A 14223-nucleotide genomic window follows, 5' to 3' on the forward strand; every position below is an offset into this window, starting at 1 on the left:
ACTCGCCTATCAGCATGCTGTCTTGACTAATCTGGCCAGACCATACTTTTTTCACTGCTCAGCACACTATCAACAATGTTGTACTGGGTATTCTACTGCCGATAACCATTCCTCTTTTAAAGTCAATCAGATTACTTGTTTTTCCAAAACAAAATAGATTCACACTGAAACTGATCCACAGAAAACTTGCTCACTTGAATTTATCCTGCACTCCAGCATCACATGTCCAAATTTTTTATATAGTTTATCAACAAACCTGAAGAATCAGCTGTGCTTAATTCTGTGTCATCCTATGTTGTTTTATCGGTCACCTATAACATGCCTGAAGTCTTCACCTTTTCACTTAGCCATGCACTAACCACAAATTTCCTTCCATCTTCTGCTGTAGCTTTTTCTTAAGTAACCAACAACACCTTGTCCTAGCCCTTATATATTTCAAGAAGACTAATCATTAGCATATCACTTTTCATAAACAGTACCTTACCGATTTCTCCTACAAGTTTAGGAAGGAGGAAATTCCAAAAGTGGCATCGTTTAGAATATAAATTTCTTTGAACTTCCCATTTGCCAGTCTTCAACACTACGTGGTTTTGTTCTTGATATGTGTATGGAGGCCATGTAAATGCATTGTCATCATCATGAGGGACACTGCAAAGAAAATTTTTATTTAGAAAATTACAATAATACTCTAAGTGATCGATTCATCAAGACTAGTGATGAGTGAGCACTAAAATGCTCGAGTGCTCGTTGCTCAGGTCGAGCAAATTGGAATATTCGGGTACTCGACCCAAGCAACGAGTCCAATGTAAGTCTATGGGAGACCCGAGTATTTTTAACGCGATCTCCCCCGGGGGTCCTTTTAAGGTCTAAAAAGTCTGAAAATGATGGAAACACTGCTCGAATAACATGGGAACATCATGGGGATTGCCCCTGGAAGCATTTCTGACTCCAAGGTCAAAGCTGTAAGCAATGTTGTCAGAGTTTCACGCCATTTTTACAGGTGCACCAAAAAACATACCAAAATGAAACCAAAATGGATTTTGCTGGGAAATATGTTAAGATATATCCTTTCCAGGGTAATGACTTGTATATAAGGTAAAATAACACTGGTCAACAGCATTTTTGGTGCCAAAGATATTTCATCGAATTTAGGGTATTTTTGGGGTGCTGATTCTGAATATGTCATCAGTTTTGCCAGATTGGCTCAAGTTTTTGAGATTTTGGTATCTTATTTATAGCACTTGTTGGTAAATGCGACGCATCATCTCATTAATTTCTTTGGATTAGTACTTGAACTGAGCAGTTCTCAATATAGTTTTGTGTTAATTAGTGTTCTAAAAGTTTGTTCATAGCTTGATTTTTGCACTAACTTTATGTTGTTGTCTGTTTTCCAGTGAAAAGCATGAACTCATCAAGAAGAAGTTGTCTTAACGATCCAGACTCATTCTGTTACATTTGTGGTGAATACACACTGCCAAAACATAGAAGAAACATAACAGACTTCGTAAAAAAAGTGTATTTTGCCTATTTTGGGGTTATGCTTGGGGACCAAGACAAGTTTTGGGCACCACACATAGTGTGCAAAAGCATGTATCGAATTATTACGAAAATGGAGCAAAGGACAAAGAAAAAGCTTCAAATTTGGTGTTCCAATGGTGTGGAGAGAGCCAAAAAATCATCATGATGACTGTTATTTATGGTAAACACAGGTACAGGCACATCTTCACAATGAGGGACAAGCCTTCTTGCAGATTCCATGTTACTCCCATTTTCGTTTCTTATGCTTATTGAATCCTTGCACTTGCACTGCACAGAAATAACAGTCATCATGATGATTTTTTGGCTCTCTCCACACCATTGGAACACCAAATTTGAAGCTTTTTCTTTGTCCTTTGCTCCAAAATTTTTTTTGTTGACCTGTGTTATCAATGTAAATCACAACTAATATCCCACGGAGGTCTGGAGTTGGAATGATGCTCAAAATCAAAGTGGAAAATGAAGTTACAGGCTGATCCAACTTCAGTGGAAATGCCTCAAGGCAAGGAAATGATGCTCAGCAGTGTGTGGCCTCCATGTGACTGTATGATCTCCCCACAACGCCTGGGCATGCTCCTGATGAGGCAGAGGATGGTTTCCTGAAGGTTCTCCTCCAAGACCTGGACTAAAGCATCCACCAACTCCTGGACAGTCTGTGGTGCAATGTGACATTGGTGGATGGTGCGAGACATGATGTACCAAATGTGTTCAATCAGATTCAGGTCTCGGGAACGGGTGGGCCAGTCCATAGCTTCAATGCCTTCATCTTGCAGGAACTGCTGACACACTCCAGCCACATGAGTTCTGGCATTGTCCTGCAATAGGAGGAACCCAGGGCCAACCGCACCAGCATATGGTCTCACAAGGGGTCTGAGGATCTCATCTCGATACATAATGGCAATCAGGCTACCTCTAGCGAGCACATGGAGGGCTGTGCGGCCCTCAAAAGAAATGCCACCCCACACCATTACTGACCCACTGCCAAACCAGTCATGCTGAAGGATGTTAGAGGCAGCAGATCGCTCTCCACGGCGTCTCCAGACTCTGTCATGTTTGTCACATGATGCTTTCATCTGTGAAGAGCAACGCACCAGTGGCAAATTTGCCAATCCTGGTGTTCTGTGGCAAATGCCAATCTGTGAGCACAACCCCCATCTGTGGAAGTCGTGCACTCAGACCATCCTCATGGAGTCGGTTTTTAAACGTTTGCGCAAACACATGCACATTTGTGGCCAGCTGGAGGTCATTTTGCAGGGATGAGAATGAGAATGAGATGATACGTCGCATTTACCAACAAGTGCTATAAATAAGATACCAAAAATGTCAAAAACTTGAGCCAATCTGGCAAAACTGATAGCATATTCAGAATCAGCACCCCAAAAATACCCCAAATTCATTAAAATATTTTGGACACCAGAAAAAATTTTTTTTTTTGTTGACCTGTGTAATTAACCTTAGACCAAAATGTTCCTCCACCACTTGGGCTATGTTCACACACAGTGTTTTTGATGTGTTTTTCAACTTTAACATTGCTTTCAACCAATACAAATGCATTCACTGGGAAATGTCATTGTAACATTTAACAACTCTAGCTGGCCATGTGGTGACACATAAGGAGACACATCTTGTTTCATTTATGAAAGAGGGACTCAGTCTTAAAGTCACAAAGCCTATTTTTAGAGGGGCATCAGGCGGCATTAATATTCTTAAAGGGCCATTATTAAACAGTGGGTCTCCTCTGCTGTTATTGCCTTTGAAGTGAGTGGCTGGGCTGCCAACAATTACATTGCACCCCAATACCCCTTTCACGAGAGGTATAGGAGGGCTTCCTGAAAAAATGTTGCATTGAATGCAAGGCCTGCCATGCTATCAAGCTATATGCACCCCAATAAACCTTTGAACCCAGGTACTGGATGGCCACAGTACCAGCCACTTCACATTCTTCAGTTGGTCCTGCCATACTGTTTTCTTATGTATTACCTGCAAAGCCTACCCTGATATCAAGTCATATGCACCCCAATAAGCCTTTGAACCCAGGTCCTGGATGGCCACAAGAAAAGCCACTTCACATTCTTCAGCTGGTTCTGGCATACTGTTTTCTTATGTATTACCTGCAAGGCCTTCCCTGCTATCAAGTCATATGCATCCCAATAAGCCTTTGAACCCAGTTACTGGATGGCCACAGGAAAACCCACTTCACATTCTTTAGTTGGTGATCCCATACTGTTTCCTTAAGCGTTGAATGCAAGTTCCGCCTTGACCCAAATTAGCACGCACCCCAATCCCCTTTGGAAGAAACATCGAGGAGGGCCTCATAAAAAAATCTGTCCCCAAGGGGGATACATTTTTTAAAAATATACTATGGGCATCATAACCACCCTTGCCAAAAATTGGACTGCCTGTAGCGGCACAGAAGACGTTAAGCCTGGTGATCTAGTGGTGGAGAATGAGGAGACATTGCTAAAGGCCTCATGAAAAAATAGGCCCAATGTAAAGGAGTGTGTCTCCTAGACTTGTAATGCCCATACACTAAGTGTATAGGCTGACAAACATTTCCCCATGGGGGTTTCATTTAAAAAAAAATATATTTATGGGGATCATAGATGCCCCTGGCCAAAATTGAATGGCTGCAACAGCCCAGAACACATTCACCATGGTGTTCTAGTGGTGGAGAATGATGATATGTGGAGGAAGTCATTATTAAAAATTAGGCCCAATGTTAAGGTGCGTGTCTCCTAGACTTGTAATGCCCATGCACTAAGTGCATAGGGCTGACAACCATTTCCCTATGGGAGATACATTTGTTTAAAAATATTTAATTGGAATCACAGACACCTTTGCCAAAAAATTGACTGTCTGTAGCAGCATGGAACACGTGAACCCTGGTGATCTAGTGGTGGAAAATGAGAGGTGGAGGAATGCTTCATTAAAAACTAGGCCCAATGATAAGGAGCAGGTTTACTAGGCTTGTGCTGACCATACACGAAGTGCATGGGCTGAGTAAAATTTCCCCAATGGGGGTACCTTTTTTAAAAATCTGTTATGGACATCATAGACAGGCTTGGCAAAAATTGGACTGCCTGTAGCATCACAGGACACGTTAAGCGTGGTGATCTACTGGTGGAGAATGAGGAGACATTGCTGAAGGCCTCATGAAAACATAGGCCAAATGTAACGGAGTGTGTCTTCTAGACTTGTAATGCCCATACATGCAGTGCATGGGCTGACAGACATTTCCCCAAGGGGGATACATTTTTAAAAAATATACTATGGGCATCATAACCACCCATGCCAAAAATTGGACTGCCTGTAGCGGCACTGAAGACGTTAAGCCTGGTGATCTAGTGGTGGAGAATGAGGAGACATTGCTGAAGGCCTCATGAAAAAATAGGCCCAATGTAAAGGAGTGTGTCTTCTAGACTTGTAATGCCCATGCACGCAGGGGATACAAGGGGATACATTTAAAAAAAATATACTATGGGTATTATTATTATTTATTATTATAGCGCCATTTATTCCATGGTGCTTTACATGTGAGGAGGGGTATAAATAATAAAAAACAAGTACAATAATCTTGAACAATACAAGTCACAACTGCTACAGGAGGAGAGAGGACCCTGCCCACGAGGGCTCACAATCTACAAGGGATGGGTGAGGATACAGTAGGTGAGGGTAGAGCTGGTCATGCAGCAGTTTGGTCAATTGGTAGTTACTGCAGGCTGTAGGCTTGTTAAAAGAGGTGGGTCTTCAGGTTCTTTTTGAAGGTTTCGATGGTAGGCGAGAGTCTGATGTGTTGTGGTAGAGAGTTCCAGAGTAGGGGGGATGCACGAGAGAAATCTTGTATGCGATTGTGGGAAGAGGAGATAACAGGTGAGTAGAGAAGGAGATCTTGTGAGGATCGGAGGTTGCGTGCAGGAAAGTACCGGGAGACGAGGTCACAGATGTATGGAGGAGACAGTTTGTGGATGGCTTTGTATGTCATGGTTAAGCTTTTGTACTGGAGTCTCTGGGTAATGGGGAGCCAGTGCAGGGATTGACAGAGGGGAGAGGCCGGGGAATAGCGGGGGGACAGGTGGATTAGTCGGGCAGCAGAGTTTAGAATAGATTGGAGGGGTGCGAGAGTGTTAGAGGGGAGGCCACAGAGCAGGAGGTTACAGTAGTCGAGGCGGGACATGATGAGGGCAAGGACTAGGGTTTTTGCAGATTCTTGGTTTAGGAATGTACGGATCCGTGAAATATTTTTGAGTTGGAGGCGGCAGGAAGTGGAAAGGGTTTGGATATGTGGTTTGAAGGAGAGCTCAGTGTCAAGGATTACCCCAAGACAGTGGGCTTGTGGGACTGGGGAGAGTGCAGCCGTTTACTGTAATGGATAGGTTCATTGGGGAGGTCATGTGAGATGGGGGAAAGATGATGAATTCTGTTTTGTCCATGTTAAGTTTTAGAAATCTAGCGGAGAAGAAGGATTAAATAGCAGATAGACATTGAGGGATTCTGGTTAGTAGGGTGGTGATATCTGGTCCAGAGATGTAGATCTGTGTGTCGTCAGCATAGAAATGATACTGAAAGCCGTGAGATTCTCTGAGCTGTCCCAGGCCAAAGGTGTAAATGGAGAAGAGCAGGGGCCCTAGGACTGAACCTTGTGGGACTCCGACAGATAGGGGGCGAGTTGAGGAGGTGGTGTGTGAGTGGGAGACGCTGAATGTCCGGTCAGTTAGGTATGACGAGATCCAGGATAGGGCCAAGTCTGTAATGCCAAGGGATGAGAGGGTCCGCAGCAACAGGGAATGGTCCACTGTGTCAAAGGCAGAGGACAGGTCCAGGAGGAGGAGGATAGAGTAGTGCCGCTTGCTCTTGGCGGTTAATAGGTCACTGGTGACCTTGGTTAGGGCAGTTTCAGTGGAGTGGTGTGACCAGAAGCCTGATTGAAAGCAGTGGAAGAGGGAGCAGGAAGAGAGATGGGAGGACAGTTCAAGATGGATATGTTGTTCTAGTAGTTTTGAGGCGTAGGGGAGAAGTGATATAGGGCGATAGCTAGATACAGAGGATGGGTCAAGAGAGGGCTTTTTGAGGATAAGTGTGATTGAGGCATGTTTAAAGCTTGAGGGGAAAACACCAGTTGTTAGTGATAGGTTGAAGAGATGGGTTAGGGTTGGAATGAAGACTGTGGCAAGGTTTGGGATGAAGTGGGATGGGATCGGGTCAAGTGCACAGGTGGTGAGATGCGATCTTGAGAGTAGACTGGAGAGTCTGTCTTCTGTAATGGTGGAGAAGTTGGTTTTGGAGGTGGAGGGCTGGGAAGTCGGGAGGAAAGGTTCTGGGGGTTGTTTACTAAAACTGTCTCTGATGTTCTCAATCTTCTGCTTGAAGAATGAGGCAAAGTCTTCAGCTGAGATGAGTGGGGAGGGAGGAGGTGCTGGGGGGCGGAGGAGAGAATTGAAGGTGTTGAATAACTGGTTGGGGTTGTGAGACAGGGAGGATATGAGAGATGAGAAGTAGGTTTGTTTTGCTGTAGCGAGTGTGGTCTTGAAAGTAGTGAGGGACTGTTTGAATGTGATGAAGCGCTAGTTGGAGTGGGATCCTTTCCATCTGCGCTCAGCAGCCCTGGAAGTTCGCCTCAGTTCTTTGGTCAGGCGGGTGTGCCAGGGCTGTCTGTTGATTTTGCGAGCTTTGGTATGTGTGAGAGGGGCAATCATATCATATCATATCGTATCATAGACACCCTTGCCAAAAATTGGACTGCCTGTAGCGACACAGAAGACATTAAGCCTGGTGATCTAGTGGTGTAGAATGAGGAGACATAAAGATAAATCATACTGAAATAATAATAAAAAAAACCAAGGATGTGAATCCACCGATGAAAATAATTAACAAAAGGGAGGGGCGAACACAGGTTCATATATATGATGCCAGATTGTGTCCAACGAGATATGTTTGTCCCTAGCAACAGCTCAGAGAGACAGGAATATAAAAAAAGTATAATAGTATTTCAATATTTTCATATTGTAGAGGTATACACTGGGTCATAAAAGGATGGAGCAGAGATATTAAAACTGGAATATATAAGAATAAATGGGAAAAATATATAGTACGTACATCTCATTTTGATGACAGTTCCCTCTGGGGGAGTTTATTTTGGTTTCTAATTAGTAACGGGCATCTGAAAAACACCCTTGCACAAAAATTGAGTGACTTTTGCATCACGGAATACGTTCACCCTGGTGTTGTACTGGTAGTGGATGATGAGGATGAGGATAAGGAGGATAACAACAAACAGACAAAATCAGTAAGCGGATAGCCATGTGTGGTTGGGGAGAGGTGTATGACGCTACACCTCCACAAAAAAGACAACGTATTACAGGTTATGTTTCACTGTTTTCACTTGGTGGTGTACTGAAATCTTGCCCAATCCAGTCCTTGTTCATTTTTATAAGAGTCTCGGCCTCGTCCTCTGCATGCCCCATCAGCATCACGTCGACTTCCCCGTCCCTTGCCCCTTGCCTTCCTTGCCTATTTTAAATGGACTACTGAACTATTTCAAACGCTCAACACAAATGTATTTATTTGGGGCAAAATTATATCTGATCAGTATGCCATCAAAGCTACGATTATTCCACCACAGATACACCAGGCCTAAGCTTTACATAACAGGCTGTATAAATTTTTTGGCAGGTTTGGAGTATTTTTTTGGAACAAGGCTAGCAGACAGAACTATGAAACTTATGCCTGCAAAGCTACAATTTTTCCACCACAGATACAACAGGCCTCAGCCTGACATAACAGACTGTATAATTTTGGGGGGATTTTGGAGAATTTTTAAAATAACAAATAAAGAGTGGAACAAGGCTAGCAGACACAACTATTATAGTTATGCCTGCAATGCTACAATTTTTCCACCACCAATACACTAGACCTCAGCCTGACATAACAGACTGTATCAATTTTTATTTTGTTTTTGGATAATTAAAAAAAAAAAGTGGAACAAGGCTAGCAGACAGAACTATGAAACTTATGCCTGCGAAGCTATGATTTTTCCACCACTGATACACCAGGCCACACCCACAGATAGCAGACTGTCTAGTTTTTTTCTCTTGTATCTGAAATTTGGCAAAAAAGTAAAAATGAGTACAACAACGCTAGTAGACAGAACTATGAAACTTATGCCTGCGAAGCTACGATTTTTTCCACCACAGATACAACAGGACTCAGCCTGACATAACAGACTGTATAATTTTTTGGGAGGATTTTGGACAATTTTTAAAATAACTAAAAAAAAGAGTGGATCAAGGCTAGCTGACAGAACTATGAAACTTATGCCTGCAAAGCTACGATTTTTCCACCACCGGTATACCAGCCGTTAGCCTCAGATAACAGACTGATGTAAATGTGGCCTTGATTTTTTTGGGCACAACTAATTTGTGTTAAAAAGTTGGCTATGACACAAAAAAAAAAAAGTTTTTTCGGCGCACACACATCTGGTGTTTGGGACAAAAGAAAAGGTAGATTTGAACGTTCTTAGATTTCAATAACCTGGCTGTAGAAGGCAACGTAAACAAGCAAATAAATGTTAAAATAAGGGGGCTATGGATTGCTTTAGAATAAAAGGAGCAGGTATCAGGTGAAGAAAAAAAAACAGCCACAGAAAACTGCAGCTAGATATATATTAAATAAGCAGCAGCAGACAGTAATGGAGCTTTTGGAGGTATGCAGTGAGAGCTATGTACTCACATACAGTGCCTGCAGGCCTTGCACTGATGTGCATATGCGCACATAGACTCCCCTGCTTACCTAGCGCTGCGATCTCGGGACCCAAGAATTAGCCCTAAAAAGGACTGTTGGTTTCTCAGGAGTTGTGGACTGAACAGTTGTAGACCTACACTAACTATTAAAAGCACAATTCTGACCCTATATCAGCAGCAGCTCTCCCTACACTCGCTAAGTCCAGAGCAGAATGCAGCGAGCAGGGCAGCGTCAGGTCTCTTATATACCTGATGACCCTGTGCGGCCAGCCAATCACTGTAAAACCACAACAAAGATGGCTGCGGCATTACAGTGCATGGCTGACAATCCCTGCACTGTCATTGGTGCTCTATAGAGCGCCAGAATTGCAGGGCAGAGACTCGAGCTCCCACCAAATAATCCCGGAAATACTCGGTGCTTGCCGACTACACCGAGCATAGTGATACTCGGGCGAGTAACAAGTAGTGGCGAGCATGTTTGCTCATCACTAATCACTAGTGATGAGCGAGCAGTAAAATGCTCAAGTGCTCGACACAAGTAACGAGTATAACAGGAGTCAATGGGAAAATCGAGCATTTTACCAGCACCCCCCCCCCCCACCCTCTCCCCCAGAGCTCTGGAGGAATCTAAAAATTGCTCCAATCGATGTAAACATGGCTGGAATGGCATGAGAACAGTAAGGGGAAGACCCCTGGAAGTATCTGTGAATCTCTGTTGGCTGCTGAGAACAATGTTGTCAGAGTGTTACGCCACTTTTACAGACTGACAATAAAGCATACAAAACGGAAGATAAAAATGGATTTTACTGGAAAAAATGTTAGAAACGTTCTTTCTAGGATAATGACTTGTATATAAGGTAAAATAAATAAGAGAAAAAAAAATACTTCTCCACACCTTGGGCTAAGTTCACACGCAGTGTTTTTGCTGCGTTTTTTGCATGAGTGCATTTCTTTCAATTTTGATAAAAGCATTCACCAGGAAATGTAATTTGAACATTTTACTACCTTATGTGAACATTTGGAGTGCCTGACATGATCAGACACATCCTGTTTAAGTTATGACTCTGAAAGTCACCAAGTTTTTTTTTCAGGACCATCAAGCGGCCCTCACTATTTGTAGAGGGTCATCAGGTAGCACTTACTATTGTTAGAGGGCCAGTGGTCAGCCATCACTATTGTTAGAGGGCCATCAGGTAGCCCTCAGTTATCATATTTCGTTGGGGAGCAGCCAGTCCCCTCTAGGCATTTGTGGAGCGCCAGCAGCAGCCTATAGCCGTATATTGCTACTGCAATATAATTTACCCATTTGAGATGGGCAATTTTTCTGTTTAGTATTATGCTGTAAATTTAAAAACTTGGAGGGCCACAAGGCGATCCTCAAAATTTATAGAGAGCCAGCAGGCAGCCACCACTATTTTTAGAGGGCCAGCAGGTGTCAGATGAGACCAAGATAGAGCTTTTTGGTAAAGCACATCATTCTACTGTTTACTGTAAATGGAGTGAGGCTTGGAAGGAAAAGAATATGGTAGTTAGTCAAATATGGTGGAGGTTCAAATATATTATTGGATTGTTTTGCTGCCTCTGGCACTGGGTGCCTTGACTGTGTGCAAGGCATCATGAAATGTGAAGATTCACAAAGGATTTGGGGTTGCAATGTAGTGCCCAGTGTCAGAAAACTGTGTTTGCACCAGTGGCGGACACTGACAGCTTTGGGCCCTGTGCAAGAAATGTGTCTGGGCCCCCCTCCCTGCCCAGCATCATACCTCCCAACTTTTGAAGATGGGAAAGAGGGATAAAGTGGCAAATTTTAGGCCACGCCTCTGGCCACACCCATTCATAACTAGTCACACCCGTATCCACGTCCCAACCACACCCATTTAGCACTGCTGATCACACTTTCATAAAGAATAATTATAAATAAAAAAATATGGCCACACAGTGCTCCATACTGTATAATGGCCACACATGATGGTCAATACTGTATAATGACCGCAGATAATGCTCCATACTGTATAATGACCGCACATGATGCTCCATACTGTATAATGGCCACACATGATGCTCCATACTGTATAATGACCGCACATGATGCTCCATACTGTATAATGACCGCACATGATGCTCCATACTGTATAATGGCCGCACATGATGCTCCATATTGTATATTGACCGCACATGATGCTCCATACTGTATAATGACCGCACATGATGCTCCATACTGTATAATGACCGCACATGATGCTCCATACTGTATAATGGCCCCACATGATGCTCCATACTGTATAATGACTGCACATGATGCTCCATACTGTATAATGACCGCACATAATGCTCCATACTGTATAATGACCGCACATGATGCTGCATACTGTATAATGACCGCACATGATGCTCCATACTGTATACTGGCTGCACATGATACTCCATACTGTATAATGACCCCACATGATGCTCCATACTGTATACTGGCTGCACATGATACTCCATACTGTATAATGGCCACACATGATGCTCCATACTGTATATTGACCGCACATGATACTCCATACTGTATAATGACCCCACATGATGCTCCATACTGTATACTGGCTGCACATGATACTCCATACTGTATAATGGCCACACATGATGCTCCATACTGTATAATGACCGCACATAATGCTCCATACTGTATAATGACCGCACATGATGCTGCATACTGTATAATGGCCGCACATGACGCTCCATACTGTATACTGGCTGCACATGATACTCCATACTGTATAATGACCACACATGATGCTCCATACTGTATACTGGCTGCACATGATACTCCATACTGTATAATGGCCACACATGATGCTCCATACTGTATATTGACCGCACATGAGGCTCCATACTGTAGAATGACCGCACATGATGCTCCATACTGTATAATGACCGCACATGATGCTCCATACTGTATATTGACCGCACATGATGCTCCATACTGTATAATGACTGCACATGATGCTCCATACTGTATATTGACCGCACATGATGCTCCATACTGTATAATGACCGCACATGATGCTCCATACTGTATAATGACCGCACATGATGCTCCATACTGTATAATGACTGCACATGATGCTCCATACTGTATATTGACCGCACATGATGCTCCATACTGTATAATGACCGCACATGATGCTCCATACTGTATAATGACTGCACATGAGGCTCCATACTGTATAATGACCGCACATGATGCTCCATACTGTATAATGACCGCACATGATGCTCCATACTGTATAATGACTGCACATGATGCTCCATAACGTATAATGACCGCACATGATGCTCCATAATGTATAATGACTGCACATGAGGCTCCATACTGTATAATGACTGCACATGAGGCTCCATACTGTATATACTGTGCACTGTACTATGTGCACATATATAGTGTTATATACACTGAGCACTGACCAGGCTGCAGGAACTCACATTATAATATACTATATTATAATGTGAGTTCCTGCAGCCTGGTCAGTGCTCAGTGCACATAACACTATATATGTGCACATAGTACAAATATATATCTGATATATAATGTGGGATGTCCTGGAGCCGGGCTCAGGGTCACACAGTGCAGGGTGAGGATCACTGTGACTTATTGCTGCAGCTTCAGCTTACATGCAGATCGGGTGACGCTGGAGCCGAGACCTTATCTGTATGTAAACTTAAGGTGGTGCAATAAATCTCACAGTACAGAGAGATCCTCTACAGAAAGCAGATAAGAAAGCAGGAGTGAGATGAAGCCCGTCACATACCTCCTGCCCGGGACCCCATGGCTTTCTACTAACTTCATCTCTCCTCTCCGGCGCGCAGGTGACGTCAGATCAGCAGACACACAGGCTCCTGCTGTGTCTGCAATAGGAGGATGCCGGCCGGCACTTGTACACTGCTAATACAGTGCGGGGCCTGCACCCGTGCACCGATCTACTGCAGCAGCACAAAGCCGGGCCCCTGTATGTCCCTGCCTGCAAGGGCCCCCCTCCACCTCCGGGCCCCGGTGCGGCTGCACCGGTTGAACCGGCGGTAGGTCCGCCCCTGGTTTGCACCATAGGTCATGGGTCTTCTAGCAGGACAATGACCTCAAACATACTTCAAGAAGCACCAACCAACACTAAAAAAGACCCTCCTACTATTTACATAATATGTCTTAAAAATTACCATAAAAAGTTTAACTTAAGTTAATAAACTGAAAGCGGGTGATGTAATAAGCCTAGCAATATAACAACCTCCTGTATTGACCCTACATTGCCACGGAGGTTGGCACCCTAGTAATTTGATGTGGCGCCCCTGCTCCAATCAACAATAAGATGGTTTTTAGCATCAGCTAACATATTTCGGCCCTTTCTTCAATGAATGAATGAATTAGTTTAGATGAAAAATAGATAAAATATGTAATGTAATATATAAAGCATAGTTTCAACACGTTTCCTCTCTTTATGTCAAGGGGTTTATCAGGGGAAAGGTATCAAATTGGTTGATAAAAATGACCAACACACAGGGTGGGCCATTTATATGGATACACCTGGGTGAGCCATTTATAAAGTTGGATCCAAAATGTCCGACTACAAAATGGCCTCCATGGTCACCACTAGGGTTGAGCGAAACGGGTCGTTCATTTTCATAAGTCGCCGACTTTTGGCAAAGTCGGCGTCTCATGAAACCCGACCCGATCCCTGTGCGGGGTCGGCCATGCGGTACGCGATCTTGGCGCCAAAGTCGCGTTTCGTATGACGCGTTTAGCGCCATTTTTTCAGCCAATGAATGAGCGTGGGCAGAGTGATGACATAGGTCTTAGGGGAGTGAACGCCTATCGTCATGTTATCGCTTGTGCGCAGTAGGGATTTGGAACGTGCAATACGAAATTTTCTGTGCTGGGATGGAGGGGGAGAGAGAGAGAGAGAGAGAGAGAGAG

General features: G+C 43.7%; 1 protein-coding gene across 4 annotated transcripts in view; it reads right to left on the reverse strand.

Moving 5' to 3' along the window:
• The window catches only part of LOC143768773 (cholinesterase-like), a 185230-nt gene that overhangs the window by 3687 nt on the left and 167320 nt on the right, over nucleotides 1-14223 (reverse strand). For all 4 annotated transcript variants that reach the window (XM_077257420.1, XM_077257423.1, XM_077257434.1 and 1 more), the window contains one exon: nucleotides 485-648. In XM_077257420.1, the coding sequence (XP_077113535.1) occupies nucleotides 485-648 (164 nt within the window). The remainder of the gene's footprint in view (nucleotides 1-484; nucleotides 649-14223) is intronic.

This window comes from Ranitomeya variabilis, chromosome 1, assembly GCF_051348905.1.
Source record: "Ranitomeya variabilis isolate aRanVar5 chromosome 1, aRanVar5.hap1, whole genome shotgun sequence".
NCBI lineage: Eukaryota > Metazoa > Chordata > Amphibia > Anura > Dendrobatidae > Ranitomeya > Ranitomeya variabilis.